This window comes from Ahaetulla prasina, chromosome 1, assembly GCF_028640845.1.
Source record: "Ahaetulla prasina isolate Xishuangbanna chromosome 1, ASM2864084v1, whole genome shotgun sequence".
Lineage (NCBI taxonomy): Eukaryota > Metazoa > Chordata > Lepidosauria > Squamata > Colubridae > Ahaetulla > Ahaetulla prasina.
In genome coordinates, this window is record NC_080539.1 from 154,197,044 (window position 1) to 154,216,476 (window position 19,433).

The 19,433-nt window shown below is 35.5% G+C and overlaps 1 protein-coding gene across 1 annotated transcript in view; it reads right to left on the reverse strand.

The window, feature by feature from the left end:
• Window positions 1-19,433, reverse strand: part of ROCK2 (Rho associated coiled-coil containing protein kinase 2) — a 96,041-nt gene that overhangs the window by 20,204 nt on the left and 56,404 nt on the right. The window contains exons 9-21 of the mRNA XM_058178606.1: window positions 17,248-17,339; window positions 15,809-15,968; window positions 15,241-15,328; window positions 14,982-14,993; window positions 13,854-13,942; window positions 10,216-10,264; window positions 7,827-7,962; window positions 7,578-7,669; window positions 7,146-7,392; window positions 6,762-6,868; window positions 5,063-5,222; window positions 2,086-2,246; window positions 381-565 (exon numbers count right to left, since the gene is read on the reverse strand). Coding sequence (XP_058034589.1) covers window positions 381-565; window positions 2,086-2,246; window positions 5,063-5,222; window positions 6,762-6,868; window positions 7,146-7,392; window positions 7,578-7,669; window positions 7,827-7,962; window positions 10,216-10,264; window positions 13,854-13,942; window positions 14,982-14,993; window positions 15,241-15,328; window positions 15,809-15,968; window positions 17,248-17,339 — 1,578 coding nt within the window. The remainder of the gene's footprint in view (window positions 1-380; window positions 566-2,085; window positions 2,247-5,062; window positions 5,223-6,761; window positions 6,869-7,145; window positions 7,393-7,577; window positions 7,670-7,826; window positions 7,963-10,215; window positions 10,265-13,853; window positions 13,943-14,981; window positions 14,994-15,240; window positions 15,329-15,808; window positions 15,969-17,247; window positions 17,340-19,433) is intronic.

Consider the following 19,433-nt stretch of genomic DNA (forward strand, 5'->3'; position numbering starts at 1 on the left):
TTATCTTCAGAGTTGAGAACTACTCTCACCTTTTCGGTCTTCCTGAAGATTATTAAAACTTGGCTTTGGGCCCCTGAAGCGGCACTCACCACTGGAGGTGGCTGATGGGGTAAGAAACCTCATCCCCATGCTGGCCCATCTCTTGGGCCTACATGTTGAATAATTTTAAATTTGCATATATTTAATATTTTAATTGCTTTTATATTTATGGTTTTTAGGATCTGTAAGCCGCTCATTTAAGAAACAATAATAATAGTATCAACGCTGCTGAAGAATTGACTGAAACCCTATGTGTCGATACGGCAGAATTTAGCATTCCACAGCTCAGTTTTGAGTCACAATCAACTGTAATGGAACAGAACATTTATTGCTGAACTTACTTGCGTAGCTCGTTATTTTGCTTTTCTAGGCTTAGTTTAATTTCAATAAGATGGTTATTCTCTTGTTTTATCTGCTTCTCTGACACCCTCAGTGCATTCAACTGCTGGCTTTGCATTTTGAAATCATTTTGGATGAGGCAGCGCTTTTGCGTTTCTTGTTCAATTTTCAGTGTCAGATTTTCTACCTGCAAAACAGATTGATACTTTGTAGACAGACTTTTATGACTACACGCATGGAAAATAATGTATTTCATGTTTGTGTAAATTACATGATGTCAATTTTTTAAATAACTGGACAATCCTTCTCAAATACCAGCTGCTTTGAAATATAACCTATTGGTCCTATATAAAGAATAATTTTAGTCAAGGATTTTCTCCTAGTTTATTGATTTTTGATCCAGCTGCAGAGTAGAATAAATTGTCTCTTAACAGAAACTATAAACAAAAGCTTTACAGCCATAATGGAAGATTTTATTACAAAATTAATATTCCATTCCTAATTGAAAGCCAATCCCATTCTCTAGTCAAACTTCAAGAGCCCTATAGATGTGTCCTTTCAGAACTAGTCTTACAGCCCAATTTTATAGATATTTACTCAGAACTAATTGTCAATGCCCAGTGGGACTTATACCCAAAGCTAAGTTTAAGTCATTTTTATCATGCATGATTTGAAAGCTAGTATAATCAGTATTAAACATTCTACCTTGAACTGGAGAATTTTGAAACAAGTAAATGAAAATGGGTATTCGAAACCATACATTAATATTCAATAAAATATTTTCGCACTATAGGGGATGAAAGTGGGAATTTTTAATGTGTAGCCAAATGTTTTGATTAACATTTCTGAAGTACAAATAGTTTTTGTTTTTCATTTAAAATTTTCACATTTCAAAATTACTTATAGAATGGGGGAATAAGAAAACCAAAATATTCCATGTAGGAATACAATATATCTTGTATTCTCTAGAATACATTTCCCTGATTTTTAACCTTTCTCAGCTGCATCCTCTGACCCCATGCTCAAGTACTGTGATCATGAAAAGAGGCACCTTGGTGCATGATGTACTGCTAGCATTTGACAAAGAAAGTAGGTACAGGTAGTCCTTGAGTTACAACCATTCATTTAGTGACCATTCAAAGTTACAACAGCGCAGACTTATGACCATTTTTTGCGCTTACAACTGTTGTGTCACGTTATCAAAACCGAGACCCTTGGCAACTGACTCATATTTATGACGGTTGCAACATCCCAGGGTCATGTGATCCCCTTTTGCAATCTTCTGACAAGCAAAGTCAATGGGGAAGCCAGATTCACTTCACAACCGTGTCACTAAGTTAACAACTACAGTGATTCACTTAACAATTGTGGTAAAAAAAAGATTGTAAAATGGGGTAAAACTCACTTAACAACTGTCTCACTGAGAACAGAAAATTTGGGTTCAATTGTGGTTGTATGTCGAACACATATCTCTATGTGCTTAAAATTATCTGTAGAACACTTCAGATCCATTGATCCCCTCAATCTAGTCCACACTTGGTTTTGATAAAAAGTTTAGTAAATATAAATTATAAAAATGGAACAAAAACATAGAACTTTATAGAGAATTGTTTATCGTAAATGTAACAAAAGATGGGGAAAGCTGTAAGTAGATGTAGTGTAGCGAACATTAAAACTGATTTTTTTTAAAAAAAAGTTTATACTTACATCTTCATTTAGTTTATCTTTCTGTTTAAGCAGCTCATTTATTTTCTGCTGGGATTGCTTCAGATCGCAGTCTAACATAGAACACTGCTTTTCAACCTCCAGTAAACAGTTTTCTACTTTTTGCTTTGTAGTTCTTTCTTCTGAAAGTTTCTTTTCCATTTCTGCGAAAGGAGAAAAACCAGCTATTTTGCTATTTGGAAATTCATATTTGCATATAATAACCAATTTTAAATAAACAATTCTTTGCTTAAAATATATTCACATTTTTGTAGAATTTGAGACCTAAGCTAATGCACACAACCAAGGATGAAATATCTCTGAGAGGAAAATGATAGAACTTAAGAAAGGATCTGCATATTAATAGTCTACTGAATCAGATAAAAGTTCTGTGAACTGTCCATTTTGGTCAAAAAGCTTGAAATGAACAACTATTTTAGTATTTTATGCAGGTCTCCCAACCTTCCAATACATAATAAGCTTTTCTTTCCCCCCCCCTAATACATTTTGTTTACTGTTTCACATATTCTCAATATTGCTTTAAAATATACATATACATATATATAATGAGCACGCTTTGATTAAGCAAGCCCATAAATCTTTTTGTGCAAAACAAGTTAAAATATATACATTATTTGATCAAGAGATTTCATATATTATCTTTGCTAAATAATTTAAGATTTTTATGAAAAGTATTATACAATTTATGAAATGGTTAGCAGCAGAATTCTCTAACTGATTCAAGAATCAGTTCTACTGCCCGGTTTAATGTTTGTAGAAATGAAGTTCCAGTCAGGTGAGTTATATTTCGCCTAGTTCTCCCCATTCCAATTCCCAATATAGATGCAGACATATGTCTGAAACTAAGCAAAATTAACCTAGAACATTTTTAAGAGAGCTTAGAGAAACTTCTGAAAAAAGTGCTCCACGAAAGAGCAAGAGCGTGAACAAAGGAGCTCTGTTAGAAGGCCTTCTATTGCATTGATCATGTCAAGCTATAAAATGTGCTTAGAATAGGAATCCCAGAGCTTTTTATGCCAATCCTCAGGCCAATCCTATATACTGGTCATTCCTATATACTGGTCAGGAAGCCACAATACAGAGAGAACACAGAAAAACAGACTGGCTACAGGATGGAAAATGAATGAGACAGGATTGTATACTCTACTTTATTTATTAAACCTATGTGATGAATGAAAGGAAGCTGGTTTGGAAATAGCCAAGACTGGTTTTAAAACCAGAGAAAGAAGCATCAATTACTTGGTTCCGTGGCTGAAATGCAAAAGATCTGCAAGTTCTAGTAATAAAAGTCAAAGAGCATAGTGCAAAAATGGGACTAAAATTAAATATTAAAAAGACCAAGCTAATCACAGCAGGTAAAAGAATCACCATTAGAATTGACAGTGAAGAAAGATACTGAAATCCTGGATAGCTTGTCTTTTTGGAGAGATGATAACTGTAAAGGATCCATCAGCCAATAAATATGTCACAGATTAGCACTTGGCAAAGCAGCCATGAAGGCCGTGGAAAAGATATTCAAATGCTCTTGATATGTCTATACCCCTGATGGCGAACCTATGGCACGCATGTCGGAAGTGGCACACAAAGCCATCTCTTCGGGCACGCCAGCCGTCACCCATTGCTCTTCTGGGTCTTTGCACTTGCGGGAGCACCGGAAACTGGAAAGCAGCTCCCTAGCATGCATGTGCGCACCGAGAAGCTGAGTTTCTGGTTTCCAGCATGCACATGCGCACCAGCCAGCTGGTCTTTGCGCGCGCATGCGTTCCAGAAACTGGAAGACCAGGTGATCTTCCAGTTTCTGCTGTTTCGGTTTCCAACACTGCTTTCCAAATGCTTTTCAACTGCCCTTCTGGTTTCTGGCGCTCCCGTACACTCGTGCTGGGGAGCTGCTCTTCCAGTTCCTGTGCTCCCCCCTGCGAGGGCCCTCCCATTTCAGCACTCGGTGCGAAAAAGGTTCGCCAACACTGGTCTATAGCATAAAGATTATAATAGTGCAAACTATTATAGTGTCTTTATGACACTCCATGAAAGTGAAAGTTGGACTTTGAAGATGCAGGATGGGAAAAATATAGATGTTTTTGAACTCTGGTGTTGAAAAAGACTCCACAGAATACCTTAGACAGACAAGAAAATAAATCAAGGGATCATTGAACAAGTCAACCCAGAGTTCTCACTTAAGGCACAAATGACCAGACTATACTACTATTGCTGGTAGTATATATATATATATATGTATATAGTGTGTGTGTGTGTGTGTGCATGTGTGTATGTTTTCTGAGGTTTTCATGGGTGTTTGTATGTAGGTCTTTGGTTGTTCGGGTTTTCTCCCGTGTAAAATTGGAAGTGTCTTGGCGACGTTTCGACGAAGTCTCATTCGTCATCTTCAGGCTTCAGCTTCGTGCTTCTGGGAGCACGAAGCTGAAGCCTGAAGATGATATATATATATACTATTATATTACTTTGGACACATCATGTGAAGACTTAGGAAACTGGAGCAGGCTCTAATGCTGGGAAAGGTGGCAGGAAAGAGAGGAAGCGGATGGACAGCAACTAACAGCAAGATGGACTCAATTGCAGTGGCATAGGTAAACTGTTGGAAGAAGAACTGGATTAGGGACAGATTATTATGGAGAAAAATTATGTGGTCACTAATAGTTGACTCTGACTTGATGGCACATAGTTCAATCAATCAATCAATGAATCAATCAAATAAACAAACAAACCAAAGTTTTAAATTAAGATTAACTTCTGGGTTATAATAGTGAAATATACTGATTTATATGTAGGTCTTTCTCAATCTTCCTTCTGTTCCTGAACTGACAGTATAACCTTAATCTAAGAATTATTTCTCTGTTATTATTTCATCCTGAAGCTAAACTGTCACATTAATTTTTTTGAATAGGAGGATGAATATAAATATTTTAAATGAAGTTATGAACATGTGAGATTAAATGCATACCTTTCATAGCTTCAGACTTAGCTTCCTCAATCGATTTATATATTTTGTTTTTGTCTGCTAGTCGGGCTTTTGTTCCTTTATGTTCAACCTCTTCTTGCTCCAAATTTTGTTGCATGACTTTAAGCTTGTAAGTCATATCTATTTCCATGTTGCTCTTCTCCTGTTAGGCATAAATCAAAATATCTCATAATTAATATGAACCCCATGTAAAAGAACTATTGTTGTAGACGGAAAAAATGTCTACATTTTTACCTAGTCTGCTACTTTAATTATTATGCAAGCAAACCAGTATTAAAACTATGTTGAAATGCCTAATATGAGAAGATAGAAGTCACTGGTCACAGCAGCATGTTAAATTGGATCAAAACCAAAAGAAACAGTGCTGTGCAGAGAATGAGGATACCCCACACCCACATACAAACATATCTAGTTACATATAAATTTTTGTTTTTCTATTAGTATTCTGGTGTGGACAACTATGCAACTCTGTTTAATCTAGTTACAATAAATCCCACCCAGCTTCTCCCTAAAACCTACAATCAAGGTATAGTTCATTAACATGGATGTGCAAAATGTTTTGCCCTCACAATAACTATTAAAAGTATTCTGAAGATTTTATTTAAACCTCAGTATAAAACTTGGATATTTCCAAGTTTCTCTTAGCAAACAAGGACATTTTGACAGTGAAATGTTGACAGGGAAGGTAACCACATGCCCAAATACAACATGACTGTTTACAGTTGTATCAGGGGTGAAATACTACCGGTTCAGCCAAACTAGTAGCGATGGTGGCAGGTGGTTTGGAGAATCGGTAGCGACTGCAGCACGAGGCTCCGCCCACCCCGCCCAGTCATTGTTACTTCCTGGTTTTAACCAGGAAGTAACCTGTTTTTACCCTCTGTGCATGCACAGAAGGGTTTGTGCATGCGCAGAAGGTCTGAGCACGCACATGATGCGTGTGCACTTCCGAACCGGTAGGGAAGGTAAGTAGATTTTACCCCTGAGCTGTATGTATGCCATTCTGCCTCTTAAGTTTTTTTAAGAGATTCTGTGGGTAGATTGCAGTTAAGAGTTCATATTGGCATCTGTGTTGTGTGCTACTTTTACTTTGCAGTTGGAAACTGCAAATATGTGTGCACGCTTTAGTATATTTTACAACCACACAATGTTATTGATAATGAGGTTTTGTAAATGCTCAGACTATCACAATCTAGGGTTGGTTGATCTGTCTTGGGACAGATCAATGCATTGTGCGCATTTGGGACACAAATGCATTGTGTGCATGGACTTATGCTTCAAGCCTGTTGCTGTTCTTGAACTTTATTTAAAAACTGTTGCTTTGAGATTTTTGGCGAATTCTGCTGGCTTCTGCAGTCCTTGCACTGCATTTCATTTTGGCTTTTATTTTGTTCCAAGTTCAAAGCAAAGATGTTATGAACCCAATATTCACGGAAAACCACCACCCAGTTCACTGTGTGGTTAGGACTCAAAATCTGGGCATTCATTTAGCATCTGTCAATAACTCTTTACAGAAGCTGCATCTTTTCCAAACTGGTGTAGCTTGATTAGAGGATCTGCTGACTCTGAATCATGTTTTCCCCTTCAAATCTGGAGTGCTGTAGAATTCTATTTGTAATGCTATGAATAGGACCTTGTTTTATTAGCTCAACTGAACAATATAATTTTTTTTTAAGTTTACCTTTTCCAGATCCGTCAATTTGTCCTGTAATTGTCTTTTCTCTGCCTCCATTTTAGCTATTGTATTCTTCCCATTTTTTACTTCTTCTTCCAAATTAAGCACTCGACCTAGGAATATTTAAAAGATTTTAACAAGGAAAAGAGCATTATCTACATATCAATTAAAGTGTAACCTGTTACATGCTTTGATTACAAAATCAAATCATTGATGATACATTCTTAAGGCAGAAGGAAAGTTTGAATAATTCCTGTGAATGTTGACATGTTGATAAATTACATATTTAACGCATCTAAAATCCCAATTAAAATGGATAATAAAATGGATAATCACAGTAAATTGCCCCTATGATATGAAAATCACTTTCTAAGAGACTGGTTTTCATACCCTGTAGATCATGGATAATTTCTGATCCATTATTCCGATCTCTTCTTTCAGATTCTAGAGCTGACTGCAGATTCAGAAATTCCTTCTCCAGTCGGAGCTTTGTATTCTCTAAGGCACAGTTTTTATCCTGCAGATCTCTGTTGTTAGCTTCTAGCTGCTGAATTTGCTTTGTACTTTCTGTTTGGTTCTTTCTCAACCTGGCTGCTGTATCAGACTCCGTGCGCAGCAAGGCATTGGCTTCATCCAGCTATTGAGACACAAAAATACATCACAGCATTACATACAAACTAAAAAAATAAGCTCATTTTAACAGACACTACCATCCATTTACTGTAGCAAAGCATAACATAGTTTTTAATTATGAAGTTGCTCAGAAATTAAAAGTCTTTAAGTACCATTAGGAGTCTAATTTAAAACAGAATGGTAACTTGCCTGTCTTTGTAGCTGAGTAATTTTTTCATTTGATATTTGGGAGTTTTGATTCCTCTTTTTCATATCCTCAAGTTGATCCTTTAAACTGTTCACTGAAAGAAAAACAAAGCGCTAATCCCACCATACGGGTTTCATAATAGTATGTCACAAGTTATTCCAAGCAGCAAAGGCAGAATGGGATTCATCAATGCTCTTCTCCCTGATGCCACAAATAATGTAGTTTTTCTTTATTGTTTCTGGAGAACATACCATCGTTTTCTAGATTGCGTTTTCTATCTGCTTCGTGTTCTGCCTTCCGCTGGTATTCTGCATTCTTATGCTGAAGAAGAGCCTTTTCCCTTTCCAGCTGTCTGAAAGAAGATTCTAGATGTTTCCTTGAAGATGTCTAGGAAAATCATGAAGGAAGAGAAACATATGATGGGGACAATTTTCTAAAATTACAGTAAGGAGCCCAACAAATTTTTTTAATGCAAAAATCAAAAACATTTCTCATTTGACTGCAGTAAATATACAATATAACGCTCAGCAGATGGGATTGTGCCAAATTGCTTCCAAATAGCAGAGCGGTCACACAGTTCCATGTGTTAGAGCACTAGAATTTGAAAGCATAAAAGTAAGCAAAATAGATTTCTATCTACACAAGCAATAGAAGGAGTCCTCACTTAACAACAGCAGTCAGAATCAGAATTTCTGTTACTAAGTGACATGGTCATAAGGCATAACTTCATGCAACAGCACAGCTTAGCAACAGCAATTCCAGCACTTTTGGTTGCTGTCATTAAGTGAATCCTGCAATGTTGTTAAGCATATTATGCAATCACCATTTGCAACCTCCAGCCAGTTTCTCCATTGATTTGTTGAAAGGCAGCAATGAAAATCGTACATGACGATCACGTGAATGGGAGTGTTGGACCATTGTAAGTACAAGGACTAGTTATAAGTCCCACTTGTCCAGTGCTGTCATAAATTTGAATAGTTGCTCAACGAGTGATTGCTAAGTGATTGTCAGTTCTCTTAACAATTCTCTCTGTTAATATAATGCTTCATTTAATTCATTCTGAATGATCAGCCTCATTGGTAGAGGATGCAGAGGACTGATTTCTAGAAAAGATTATCAGGAAAGAACTCAACTTTCTCACATTTGTCTGGTTTGCACAGTATATGAAAATATAATATACAGACTACAAAGGCCAGTCTCAGGAAACATACTGAGCCAAAACCAAGCAATCTACAACATAACAGAGCATGTACTGTACTGCATTTTTAAAAAGTGCAAATGATGGAGGGTTACTTGCAGAAGCTGTTTCTAGCACTAGTAACGAAAATCCCACTATAGTGAGACCTAGCTAGGTGCATCAACACAATGATTGATGGTGCCCAAGGTATAAGAGACAGAGAATAATCAATTCAGTGTACTTCATTTTCAGGACTGGCTACATCACTAATAACAAAAGAGCTATTTGGCATGATAAAAAAATACCTCCTTTAAACTGACCTTGCCTACTGGAGGCTTTATAGGCAGGTCCATGAAACAAGAATGCAGAAAAGATCTGCCACTGCCTTATTTTGCTATGTTTTTCAACTTCCTTGTGTAGCCATGGAAAATCCCATCCAAGCACTAGCTAAGGCCAACCCTGCTTAGCTTCTGAGGCCAAATAAGTCCAGCTAAGTATTGCCACGCAGCTGAGAGATAGAACTGCCCCATGGTACATTGCAAAGAGAATCTTTGCCTAGTTCTCATTAGTAAGCAACTGTCCAAAAGCTAAATATCACATAAAAGATTGGCCTTTACTTGATTTCCTACCAAAACAAAAAACAAAAACAAAAAAACAGATAAGTAACATATATCTTTTGTGCCGTTAAAAAGAATTTTTTTTTTATAGCTTGGCCTGAGGAACATCTATTGTATGCTTTTTGCATACAGTGCCACTGCCTCAAATGTAAAGAAAACATGCCAAAGTAGAAGTGTAAATAAAATACATAGATAATCAAGTCTGAATTCGATCCGCCTAAGTTCCAGGAGACTGCCCTTCCCTTCCCAGATACATTTCCTGTGGTATCAGGTAGCTTATTGCCTCACCTGTTATTTATCCTTTTAAACCTTTTAATTTATTTTTTTTAGAAAGAAAAGAGTTAAAAATAATCCGGTATACATCCCCAATGTTCAGAAGACAGTGCTATGTCTATACTCTATTAAAGGCCAAATAAAAATACTGTAACTTAGTCAATAAATTGTGTGACTTTGGGGTTTTCCAAGTAAGAGTTTATACCCAAGATGCATTAAAGTGCCACAAAATAATTGATGTTCCCCCCTCAAAAGAGGCCCTGCACAAATTTTGAGACTAAGTAAACATCCTTCTCAAAATTTTCACGTATGTAAGTTCAAATGCTGGCTATATGCAAAATAGTTTATTTTATTTTCATAATCTTCCATAGTAGTAACTTAATTTTTATTTTTATTTATTTACCATTATGCATCTCTACGTAATGATAAATAAATAAATAAGTTAAAGAACCACAAATTCATTAACTTTTTTTCAGAATACACTCAGTGCCTCAAATTAAAATGATAAAATTCAAAAATTCAAAACAAGGTATTTAATATACACTCAAAATATAAAGCATATTATTCATTTACCTCCTCATCCAATTCCTTCATTATTTTCTCTAGACGATTGTTAATAGCTCTGTAGAATAATTAATGTAAGTATGAGAGAGGCACAGAATTATAGATGGAAAGATTTTTTTGAGCATAAAATCTTCCCCACAGCAAAAATTTAACCATTTAGAAGTGCTCAACTAAATACGATTCTTACACAATTCTCTTGGGCAAGGTTTATTAAGAGGGGTAGAATGAAGTCAGATTTCCAACAATTCTTATAGTTTGCAGGTGGCTCTTTAAATAATGATCTCTTGAATTTCTATCAGTCCAGGAACCAACTCTTATATATGCAGCTACTAATTTTCCGATGGATTTAAACTTTCCAAATTTGCCTCAAAATTCACATTAGCTAAATTGTCTAAACATTGGACATAATCCTATATTAAATAAGACATGAACAGCTTGCAAAACCTAAAGGAACAAGCAAAGAGAGCAATGTGGTCTACAAAAAGAAAAACTTGATGCTTTTCTGTTCTCTATTTACTATTTGTTCATGTAACGACAATGTATATGCTACCTATAGAACAGCAAAAAGAAGAATTTGGAAGAAGAGAAAGCATCCATACTTAATAATTCAGTCTTGTTTGTTAATTTTGGAGATTTGGGTTAGATATAGTAGGACCTGCTAATTGAACAAATCCCTATTCAACCTTATTTAATACAGGATTATGTCCAATTTTTAGACATAGTTTTCTGCAATAGCAATAGCACTTAGACTTACAGTATATACCTCTTCACAGTGCTTTACGGTGGTTTACAAAGTCAGCCTATTGCCCCCCAACAATCTGGGTCCTCATTTTACTGACCTCGGAAGGATGGACAGTTGAGTCAACCTTGAGCCAGTGCGACTCAAACTGCCAAATTGCAGTCAGCTGGCAGTCAGCAGAAATAGCCTGCAATACTGGATTCTAACCACTGTGCCACCACAGCTCTTAACTACTGTATTACCAAAGCCTGAAAATCTTCAGGCCCTAGGACCCTCTTTGATCCCCTCAGTATATTTTCCTGTCATTTTGTGTAAGTGCAAAAATAGGTTTTACTGAGTTGAACCCCTTCACAAAAAATCCTTGGCAATAGTACCCCTCCATAACCCTCGAAAACAAAGCCCAAGGTTCAAACAAGTGTCATATCCTTACCTATTGTAAACCCTCAACATCTCCCCTCCCCATTTTATATGCTGTCTCCCAGCAAGCATGACGCTGCCCAGCTTTGCTCTGTGTTTCTACCCTCCAACTAAAAAAAAAAATCACTACATACCAATACACAGTAGCGCTTAAAACTTGTGAACACTTTTGGATTTTTAGCATTTCTGCATAAATGTGACCTAAAGAGTGATGTATTCTCTGCAAAAGTCCTAAAACCAGATAAAGAGAACTCAAATTAAACAAATGAATTTAAACATTATACTTGTTTGTTTATTTAGTGAAGAAAATGATACAAAACAACGTATTTATGTTTGGGAAAAGTATGTGAACCTCTAGTATTAACAGTTCATTTGAGGGAGAAATTTAAGAGCTAGCGTAGGCCATCCTGCCTTACTTAAAAGATAGAATTCTAGGCATTCACTATCACAGTCTGATCTTTACAACTTAGGGATGTAAAAGGACAAAACAAAAGAGATTTCTGAGGGCTTCTGAAAAGCAGTTTTGATATTCACCAGGCTGGAAACAGTTACAAAATTATTTGTAAAGATTTAGGACTCCACCAGTCCACTGTCAGGCAGACTATATACAAATAGAGGCAATTAAACACCATTATTACCTTCTGAAGTAGTGGTCAGTTGAGCAATTTCACACCAAGATCAAGGCATGGAATACTCCAGATGACCTCAAACCCCAGGGTAACATCTAAGTAGTGAACTAAAGGCCTCTTTTGCACTGGCAAATGTCAATATTTGTAAGTCCATCCCCAGAATACTAAATTTTAAATTTTAAGGGTTTGCTTGGCAGAATGTCAAAGAAAGCCAATACTCTCCAAAAAGAACATTGCTACCCCTCTGCAGTTTGTGAAAGACCACATGGGTAAAGCCAGAAAGTTACTGGAAGAACGTGAAGGGAAAAATTTTAAACATAACTTTTTTCTTCCTTGAATAAAAACGCCATGTTTAGCAAAAAGCAAACCCTGCATTCTAGCACAAAAACTTTGCGCCATCTGTGAAGCCTGGTAGTATTGTGGCTTGGGCCTGCTTTGCAGCCTCTCAACCAGGCCAACTTGCTATTATTGATGGGAAGATGAATTTTGACTTATACCAGCAAATTCTACAGGAAAGTGTCAGGATACCTGTCTATGAACTGAACCTATGAGAAAGCTAAACCAGAAGAAAGTTAATGTTTTGGAAAGGCCGAATCAAAACCCCTTAATCCTTCAGAAATGTTGTTGAAGGACCCGAAGTTGAAGCTGTTCTGTAAGAAGGAATGGATTAAACTTTCTCCAAGCCCGATGCACATGAATGATCAACAGCTATCAGAAACATTTAGTTGTCATTATTTCTGTCCAAGGGAGGCACACCGGTTACTGACAGCAAAATATATTTTTGCCACGGAAATATGTTTCTTTGGTTCATTTTCGTCAAAGAATAAACAAACAATATAATGTTTTTAACTTAATCGTTCTCTTCATCTAGTTTTAGAACTTGTGTGGAAAACAGATTGCATTTTAGGTTGGATTTTTAGGTCATATTACTCTTTTTGTCTTCCCAGTGGCTTTCAATTCCATTTATCATGGTATCTGTTGAGACCAGTTCTGGAATTAAAGGTGGGCTGATTTCAGTCGGTACTGATGGGCGAGAAAATCCAGTCCTATTGGCCGCTACTTTGTAGGGTGCAACAGGACTGAGGATTTTCTCCTCTCCTAACATCCACATGAGGCCACTGGGTGGTATCATCCAATGTTTTTGGGTGATGTTATCACTAAAATGCTTATGATACCTAGCTTTATATTTCTCCCCAGGGCTACTTGAATGATGTCATGGATACCTGGTCCCAATTTCTAGAGGCTGTGAGGACCTGGATATGGTGCTATAAGCTTTGACTTAACCTTATTCTATGTTCAAGCAAGGTTGAGGAGCATTCAGAAGATTTAACTGGGGCAGAATGCAGCAGCATGGGCTCCTGTTACTTGGCACGTGTAATACCACTACTCCATGATTGCCTTTGGTTGACTGTGTGCTTCTGGATGCAATTTGAGGTGTTGGTTATCACCTTTAAACCCTTCGTGGCTCAACTGGTCACAGGGACCTACTTCCTGGTTGTATTAGTGAATTGTTGTTTTCAATTTTATTTTCAATTTTATATTGTTTTCATTATATTTTAATTCTGTTTGTCACCCAGAATCACTTGTTAGATGGGCAGCCACATAAATTGGATAGGCAAACAAAAAATATTTATGCAGAGTTATTAAAAATTCAAAAGGGTTCACAAACTTGTAAACACCACTGTATATAAAGTGTAAAATATAACAGCTTTTTGATATTACAGCTTTTAATATAGGAAAAATTCTTCATTTATAGTACATGTATTTTTAAAGAGCAGGTTTGGTCTATGTCTATATATTTTAACAAACTAAAATTATATTTTTAAGAGTTTCTAATTTTTATAAAGAGAATAAAGTTATACCTGTATTTTTGCTCGAGGTCATCTTTGGTTTGTATTTCATTACGGAGCTGATCTTCTAATTTGTTTATTTTTTCCTGAAATTGTATAAGCTGACAGAAAAAAATCCCCTGATTTTTAGGCATTTATAAGTGACAGAATTTAGAAAGTTAGCACATAAAAATACCCCTATTTATATAGCTTACATCAGAAGTTCCTAAACTGGGATGGCATGAAGAATTTGGGAGTGGTGTTGGTAGTGAGTATGTGAATTTTTTACAAAAGGTATCATTGTAAAAAACAATGCAGTAATTTTCAAATGAAGGTCTAATAATCCAAGGACAAGTTGATGAGATGATGGAAATGCTGAAGGTCAGTGGGTGAATAACATAAACATCAATGCTGGACAAGATGATGTAAAGAAGGAGTTAGAGATCAATAATTATATTTACTTAGGCAAAATGAAGGACAGATCTAACATTATTCATGTAGAGGCAAGATGTCTCCAAAATATAAAAAGGGCTTTTGGTGTTAAAAATCTGGGAATACCTGATTTATACTGATCATTTCTTTGCTAGTTATTTGCCAAGGTGAAAGTAAATTGTTTTTATGATAATATACAAAACATACTGAACTTGCTGAAACAAATGATAATGAATATAAATAGAATAGAATAGAATAGAATTTTATTGGCCAAGTGTGATTGGACACACAAGGAATTTGTCTTGGTGCATATGCTCTCAGTGTACATAAAAGAAAAGATACGTTCATCAAGGTACAACAAATTAATATTTCAGTCAAAATCTTACAGATTTTTCATATCATCATTGCCCTTAAATTACACTGTGGTGTTACACTGTGTATTTTAAATTTATTTTTTAACTTTTAAAGCAGCAAGTTTACAATATTAAATGTGAAGCCTTTCCTAAATTATTCCGTATTTCCTAAATTAAAACCAACCCAAATTTGCTAAAAAAATTGCATACAGACACAAATCCGATGTTATGAAATGACCATTTACAAAGGTTTTTTAAAAAAATTCTTAAACTAAGATATCTGATAATTCATGGAAAGAGAGAAAGAGAATATTGTATGAATGTGTATCATGTAGCAATACATATTGACAAAAAATCTTCAGAATAATGTGCTTACCTCTTCACCATCCTGTAAAAAATAAAAATCAGATACATGCTTAAAAACAGGATACATTTCCATTTTTCCCCAATAATCTATATTGCTTGATTTAAATTATCCTTAAAAATCTACTTATCTAAAGCTTAAATCATACATCTTTTTATTAAAGTGGATAATTCACAAGCAGTTCTAGATTTGTGCAATTAATTAACTACTGATGCATACATTTCCATACATACGAAATAAATATTTAGCACATTAAAATATGAGTACTTACCTCATTTTTCCTAAATTCGTTTTTCTTTGTCCCATTGTTCTTACAGGGTTCAACTTTCTTACCGAGCTCAGGAAAGTCACTTAGCAACCTGTTCAAAACAGAAGTTTTCAAAAACTCTGGCCACTGTGCCAATCAACTCATTTTAATCAATTCTGTCTAGTCCTAATCCCACTAGTCTGTGCTCAGAATGAAGGCATTTATTTAGCGTTAGCTCTATTAACAGACAATGGGGCTTTTTGGTTAATGGGGGAGGAGCCTAAGAGCTTCTTAAACCCATTTTAAATAGAAAGCTTCAAAAAAAAATATTTGCAAGCAGATATATTGGTAAATGAAATGCAGGTCAGCATAACTGACTATTAGAACAATGCCTCTATTTTGTGTGTATTATATTCTTCCCTGTCCTTCCCCGGAAAATGCAGTAATAAACATTTCGGCAATTATAAAAACATAATCCAATGGCATGCATACATACATGCATACATAGATGTGTAACACACATACACAAGTAAAATCACTGCTGAAAAGTCAGGTTAATTGGTATGTATATTTTTACACATATGCTACATACAGATTCTCTCTAAAGTAAGTAAATCCAATGAAAGGCAGTTGGTTTCCAACAAATGCTTTCGGGACTGGAAAAGTTTCAACATCTCCTTTGTCATCTTCAATATCATCAAAATTGCTGCTATCTATATCACTACTCAATTCGGGTACAACTGGTGCAGCAGCTAAAAAAAAAAAGTAGATACCTGTATTAGAACAAAATTCAATGTTCTTATATTAAAACAGCATTTTTCTTTTGCCTTTAAGGTTTAATTCTGTATCATATGTCAGGACCAGGGTCTCAATTGTTACTCTATAAGGAAACTCATCTAAATGGAAATTGTCTCCTATTCTCTCAAAGCCTCCATAATGTTTAATCCATTGTAGAAGGCCAGAATGCCTCTCACTGTATTTTATAGTTTCAAAATAAGAGGATTATTTTAATTCAATGTGCAATTAACACTATTTTGATTCCGATCAATCAAACAGCAAGGTTGCTTATTCCAACCTGGGACAAAATTTAAATTATTTCAGAACCCTTATTAAACAAATTAATCAATGTTATATATTAAGAATAAATGTTTGACTATACAAAGCTGACACAATAGATGTGTAATTCCAAAAAGAATAGTGTCTAAGATAAAATATGTAAAAAATTTAAGTTTCATTTAGGGTCCCATAATCTGTCCCTTTCAAAAAGCTTTCAAGTTGGAAGTTGACTGCTTTATCCCAAAGGTGTTTTTCCAAAAGAAAAAATGGATTTCTTTTCTTTTCACCTTTTGGAAAAGCACCTTTAGCTCAACCATGACATGTATGATTGAGAATCCCCATAGACATTTGTTGCTTTAAGAATGGAACACATCACAATAGATTATGAAAATGAAAAACTTCATAAATAAACAAATATCTGCATTGTAGATTCTCTCTCTCCCTGAACCACATGGCTATTAAGATGGTTTGCAAAAAAGTTTGAAATCTATGAGTTAGTACATTCCAGGGTCCCTTTAAGCACTTTATAATCACCCACCCCTATCACTAATCTCTTCCCCAATCCAATTTTTCCGTAAGCGCAGAGAACATGACAATGTTTATGGATCTTTTGCTACCTTGTAAAGGCAAGGCCTCTGAACGTAATGGAAAAGCCTGACCTTTCAAGTGCATTAGACTGTTAGAAATGAGATTTGCACTAAATGAAATATTTACTGCAAGAAATATGCAAAAAAAACAACGAAACACCAAAGCTGATTTTAGGAGCATTTCACCAACTTCCAATCTAGAAACCTTACTATGGCATTTAGTTGTAAGGAATCGTAAAAGCTTTCACATTTGCTGAAAAGTGCAATTTTAAAGAACTAAAGTTTTTACATAGTAAATATCTTACATTTTAAAATCACATTAAACTAGTTTAGGCACACACATGTACACAAAAGGAAAATGCATTTTTTAAAATTTTAAGATACTTACTGTCTCGAATGTTATTCCAATCCCATTGATCATTCTTAAAGAATAGATGAGATTTAATTTCTTCAACTCCACTCCTCCCTAGCCGCACATCCCTAAACATGGCAATTAAAGTCAAATTTTATTGAAAGATCCGCAATTTTCAATTCTGAGGCAACCTATTCGCAGTTTTTATTTCAATGCCAGGGTTGCCTAAATGTGTAAGACAAGCTACAATTTTTAGCTATTCATTAACATTAACATTGCAACCTGAATCCTCCCCATGCATTTGCTACTAAATTTCTTGATACTCTCACATATACTGGATGAAATAACTGGAATTTTCGATCTGCCACGTGTGGAGTAAGACATAATTCCAACTGCACTCAGTAAAAAAGGAATGCTGGAAAAAAGCTCTTTTAAAAAAACCCACCCTACAAGTTTGCCAAACCACAGTGCAAATATTTCAACGTAAGTTGACAGAAGACCTGGCTTCCTAACACAGAAAGTTATTCAAACTTTACTGAAATAAGTATTTCAAAGATCACATCCTTTAAACTCAGCCATACCCATATTCATATTTTCCCCAATAATGTATAATGAACCCATTATATAAGCAGCAAACTCATTTCTTTTTAACATAACATTTTTGTGTTCCTAACAGCACCTCAGGAAATATTTCTGTATCAAAATTAGTCAGATAACTAATAATAAGTATTACCTTGGTGACATACATATATACACATACACACAACTATATAAAATACACAAACAGGCCTACATCATAGTAGAAAGGAATATAAACTCAGAGTTGTCCTCTTTAAAACTTCAAAATATTTTACTTCCTCGTGTATTTTTTTACTCCTTGCCCTCACAAGGGGACAGAAAGTTATACAAAATGAAGGTCTTAAACTGTAGGTTTAAGCACAATAATTTGTCTAATAATATGTGTACACAATTATTAGGCAAGTTGTATTTTGGAGGAATAATTTTATTACTGAACAACTATAATGGTCTTGGTCAATCCAAATTGTTAATAAACCTCAAATCTGAATATTAAAGAAAGCAAAAGTTAGGTTTTGGCTTTCTTAGGAGAATATCCATGTGTGCAGAATTATTATGCAATTAAATGAAAAATGAAAATTTGCCTGTCTCACTCGTTTATTTGCATCTGTTAAAGTGAAAATAATAAACAAACAACTCAAAATGTACAAATAAATATTTCTGACATTTAAAAACAAAAAAAATCAGTGACCAATATAGGCACCCTTCTTTTCAAGAACACTAATAAGTTCATGGAGTCTGTCAGTTTCTTGATCTGTTGATGACTAGCTTTTTGTGCAGCAGCAACCACAGCGTCCTAGTCACTGTTCAGAGAGGTGCACTGTTTTCCTTCACCGTAAATCTCCCATTTAAGAAGGGCCCACAACTTCTCAATAGGGTTTAGGTCAGGTGAGGAAGGGGGCCATATCATTATTCTTTCATCTTTAAGGCCTTTACTGGCTAGCCACGCAATACTTCAATACATGTGATGGAACATTGTCCTGAATAAAAATCACAGTCTTCTTGAAAGATGCAGACTTTTTCCTGTACCACTGCTTGAAGAAAGTGTCTTCTAAAAACTGGCAATAGGTTTGGGAGTTGATTTTGAGTCCATCTTTAACCAGAAAAGGTCCAACTAGCTCATCTTTAATAATACCAACCCATACCAGTACCCTACCTTCACCTTGCTGGCTTTTGAGTGTGCCTGTTACTGATTCAGTCATGGGCCCATCCATCTGGTCTGTCAAAAGTCACTCTCATGTCATCAGTCCATAAAAACTTTGAAAAATCTGTCTTCAGATTTCTTAGCTCAGTCTTGCTGTTTCAACTTATGTGTCTTTTTCACTGGTGGTCAGGTTTCAGCCTTCTTTACTTTGGCCATGTCCCTGAGCCATGTCTCTCGCCCATGTCTTTGTATTTCTGGACACTCCAGATAGGTTGCATTTATGGAATATAACAGCACTGAAGGATAATGGGTTCCTGGTAGCTTCACATTTGATTCTTCTCAAATCTTTGGCAGTTAATGTACATCTTTTTTTCTCAACACGTTTCCTGCAACCCTGTTGACTATTTGCAACAAAAAATTTGATGGTTCAGTGATCACGCCCCAATATCTTAGCAATTTCAAGATCCCTCTGAAAGACTTTTTAAAATTTTTAACTTTTCAG